At 52.1% G+C, this 3,888-nt stretch overlaps 1 protein-coding gene across 1 annotated transcript in view; it reads left to right on the top strand.

Moving 5' to 3' along the window:
- The window catches only part of KCTD17 (potassium channel tetramerization domain containing 17), a 6,654-nt gene extending 4,605 nt beyond the window's left edge, over window positions 1-2,049 (top strand). Inside the window, exons 6-7 of the mRNA XM_009084000.1 lie at window positions 402-486; window positions 1,907-2,049. Of these exons, the coding sequence (XP_009082248.1) occupies window positions 402-486; window positions 1,907-2,049 (228 nt within the window). The remainder of the gene's footprint in view (window positions 1-401; window positions 487-1,906) is intronic.
- The last annotated feature ends 1,839 nt before the right edge of the window (window positions 2,050-3,888 follow it).

The following is a 3,888-nucleotide window of genomic DNA, read 5'->3' as shown; positions in this document are numbered from 1 at the left end:
TCCCTACAGGTTTTGCAGCATTCTATTTCCTTTTTCTGAGTCTCAGCCTAAGGGGCAGAGATCTCCTGCTCCCCTTTTGTGGGAAGGACAGAAACCTGTGGCAGTGCTTGATCCTGTAGACACCTAGAATACAGGAAGGAGCACTAGCAACTAATGGCAGTTGTTGGGAAGTGGGATCACAGCACTTTCAAGTGGGTTAGATACCCCTGATGTGATGCTCCAGAGGAAAACAAGTCTTTGGTCCCTGACCCAGAGCAGTCTTGGCCATGGGGAAAGGTTCTTTTTTTATTCCAGTGTCATGACCATTGCTTTATTCCCTTGCGTGTCAGAAAGAACTGCCATGGCTCACCTTGCAAGTATCTCCACTCTTTCTTCCTTTTGTCCTGCATGCTGGGCCACAGAGCACAGAGGAGGACCTGGAGGAGGAAGAGCAGGAGGTGGAGGAGGAGGCAGAGACAGAGGCAGAAGCAGAAGCAGAGGAGAAAGGTGCAGCAAATCCTTGAGGAAAATGATAATAATAACCCCCCAGGCATAGACCCGTCCACCTTTCTGGTGAGAGCTCACAGCTAGCAGCAGAGAAGGCCTAGAGCAGGTGTGGGGTGTGGGGGCTGTCCTCTCCTGGAGTTGGAGTCTCTGGAGATAAAGCTGACAGGGGAGAGCTGTTACCATGGCTGCTGCTTTGTATTTTAAACTGTTTGGTTTATCTACGGTTATATTTTTATTTGCAGACTGTCCATCTATTCGGGATTGCACTAAACTCTCTTTCTGTGGACCCTCCTTTCTGCTTCCTTCCGTGTCCATCCCAGCACTGTCATCTACCTCCCATCTTGCCCCACTTGCCAGCCTCCAGCATCCTTCCCTCTGCTTTCTTTGTCCCCCAGGGCTCAGAGTGGTCTCTCTCTGCTCCTCACTTTTCCTCCTCTGCAGGTATGTTACCTGTCTGCACTCCCAGCTCCTGCCAGCCTGAGCTCTGCATGAGTGACTCACTTCCCTCTTGTGGGTATGGCCCCGGTTTGTAGAGCTTGGGGAGGGGAAGGAGGGAGGGGAGGTTGATTCATCCCTAAGGTGGTTTTACCTATTCTCATCCTATGTGTGCCTTTACCTCCCAACCAGATCTATGGCTCTGGACCAGAGGCTCTGGCAGCAGAAAGGAGAGTGCAGCTGGGAGAGGGGTGGAGATGAATGCAAAGCAGGCAGGGGTGGTTTGGGGAGGGAGGGAGTGTTGCCACGTGTCTGCGTGACACGCATGCCAGATCGCTGCTCCAGTCTGCCGTCCGCAGCTCCTTTGCCTGCCAGCCCGAGAGCAGTTTGCAGAAGGCAGCCTGTTATTTTTCCTTCCCTGCTCTCACTTCGCTGGGCTTTTCCCTCTCTGGCTCTGCCAGGCTGAGAGTGCAGTGGGAAAAGGTGGTGAAGGCAGAGCAGAAGCAGACGGTCCCTGCTCCAGATGTTCTCACAGCTGTGTGCAAGATGAGCCTCTCTGCTCTGCCTCCTGCTTAGGAAAGCTGTCTGGCCGACATGTGTGGGGCTAGCTATGGAAAGTTTTAGAAGGATTCCTCTCCATACTGGAAAACGTGGGGTGCTCGTAAAACTCGAAGTGTTCAGTGCCACTCTATGTGTCCTGATGGAGGACACTTGTTAGCTGACATTTCTCTCTCCCTCCCTTCGAGAGCCTCGTTGTCCATGGCTGTGGGACCTGAGTGCTATTACCTTAAAAGTCGGTGTATGCTAATCACACAGACTTTTTCTTCCTTTTTCTGTTCTCCCACCCTCACACCTCATCTCTTTTCTCTTTCTTCTGTTCTCATTTCCTCTGTCATATCCCCTTTCCTGTTTCTCACTCTCCCCTCCATCCTCAGTTGCTTTTTTTTCCCTGCCTTTGATTTTCTTTCTCTTTCTCCTTCTCTAGCTATTACAAGCCAGAGGTCTGAGGATGTGATCCCAACAATCCACTCCAGCCTTTTCATTTCTTGTTTGTATCTTTATTTTCGTACTGCCGTGTACAGCAGCCCCTTGCCCCACAGTGCCGCCCCCAGCCCCCTTCACTCTTGACATGCAGCCGTTCTTTTTTACAAACTCACCTCGGGGGCCTGAGCCTCCAGCCCCGGAGGAGGGCAGATGCTCCATGGAGCCTCTGGGCTGCTGTAGGAGTTGGAGCCCACGGCCCCCTCCTACGCCTGGCAGTCTGGTTTTCCTTAATGTCACAGTGGCCCCTGGTGGGGACATCAGCGATCAGCCACTGCAGCCTGCGGTCCCTCCCTGAGCACCCTGGATGCGAATGGGGACCCGAGGGGATGGCAGCTGCTGAAGGACCAGTCCTTGCCCTTGTGCGGTTGCAGGCAGCTGGTCTGCGCTTGTGGCCACAGGGCAAATGCAGAGCCACTGTCCTTTGCTGGGCCACCTGCACTGCTCGTGGGTGTCCTTGTGCTGGGTATCATGCTCCTTGGTGCCTCCCTCCCTGTCCCCCAAAGCAGCCCTGTGTCAGCAGGGTGAGGAGGAGACAGGTGTGCTGCCCAAGTACAGGAACACACTGGCACCAGACGTCATGTCAGCTAGCACCGGGAGATCCCTGTTTTGGGGAGTGGGGCGTTTGCTTCACTGCTGTGTCTGAAGACACCAAGTTGTAACTCCTGAATAAAATTCACAGTCTGTTCCTCCTTGCTGCCTCTCGTTTCAAGTGGCAAAAACTCAGTGCTGGTAGAAGGGGGTGGGAGCTGGAGAAAAAGGAGTTTGGATTCATCACCTGGAGCCACCAGAAGCTGGTTGTGCTGTGCTTGTCTTCTGGGGGCTGGAGGTACTTCCCACTGTGCCTGTGCTGCATCCCCACTGCAGCCAGCTGAGCTACAGAACAGGCTGCACTCCTAAATCATAACAATAAGTGAGGACCACCTGCCTAGCTAATCTATCGGCCCCCCTGTGCCAGGGGACAACTGGGGACAGTGGGTGGCAAGGGGCAAGGGTGTGGAAACGTTTGCCAGCTGCCAGTGCCAGGACTGGAATTTGGTCAAAAAGATACAAAGCTCAAGACAATTTTTAACAGAGCGAGGCAAATTAGAGCCAAAAAAATCATCAAATTAATTTTATTTCTAATTCCATTGTGGCCCATTGTGTATATATACACAAACACGCATACACACACACACACACACACATATATGTATATCTTTAGTAAAAAACCCAAAGCCATAGCAGTCACTGTGCCCTGAAGCCTTATCCTTCACGTCTTGGATCACCTGAGACAGGAGATGGAAGCAATTAAGACACCCTCATGTTAGAGGTATCTAGAAGGGCTGAGGGAAGGGGATGGGAGGCTGCTCCAGTGTTTTCACTGAGGGAAGTGCAGCAGTGGAGGCTGGGTGCTGCTCCAGCAGGGAGGCAGGACATGTGCTTGGGGGTGCGAAGCTGGACTCATGCCTGGGAGTCAGTGAGACGTGAAGAGTTGCCTGGCTGAGCTGAACAGCACACTGAACAGCACACGCCAGCTAAGAAAAGAAGCAATTAGGGAGATGGAAGAGGAGGAGTGATGGGAGGGGAAGGGGGATGAAGGATAAGCAGCAGGAAGGAAGAGGGAGGCAGATTGATTTCACAGTTACTGGAATCTCTAACTACATCAGTCACATTTTCTTTCTGCAAATGTTCCAGCATAAGACTGTGGCTGAATCACATGGTTCATGGAAAGTTCAACTCCCCTTATTCTTTTTCTCAGAAACTATCAACTTAGGGACTGTTCCTGCATGTCATGTCATTGCCCCCAACTCCCCTCCCCCCATTATTTGGATGGATGGCCTGGTATCCCTTTGGGATACTCCCTGGGAAGCACTGATGGGGAAGAGGGTCTGCCTGCTTTTCACTACAATCCCCACAGCAGCCTTTTTTTTTTTTTTACCCTGA

This window comes from Acanthisitta chloris, unplaced genomic scaffold, assembly GCF_000695815.1.
Source record: "Acanthisitta chloris isolate BGI_N310 unplaced genomic scaffold, ASM69581v1 scaffold17251, whole genome shotgun sequence".
NCBI lineage: Eukaryota > Metazoa > Chordata > Aves > Passeriformes > Acanthisittidae > Acanthisitta > Acanthisitta chloris.
The sequence above is the reverse complement of the archived record's forward strand: the minus strand, read 5'-3'. Positions and strand labels throughout refer to the sequence as shown.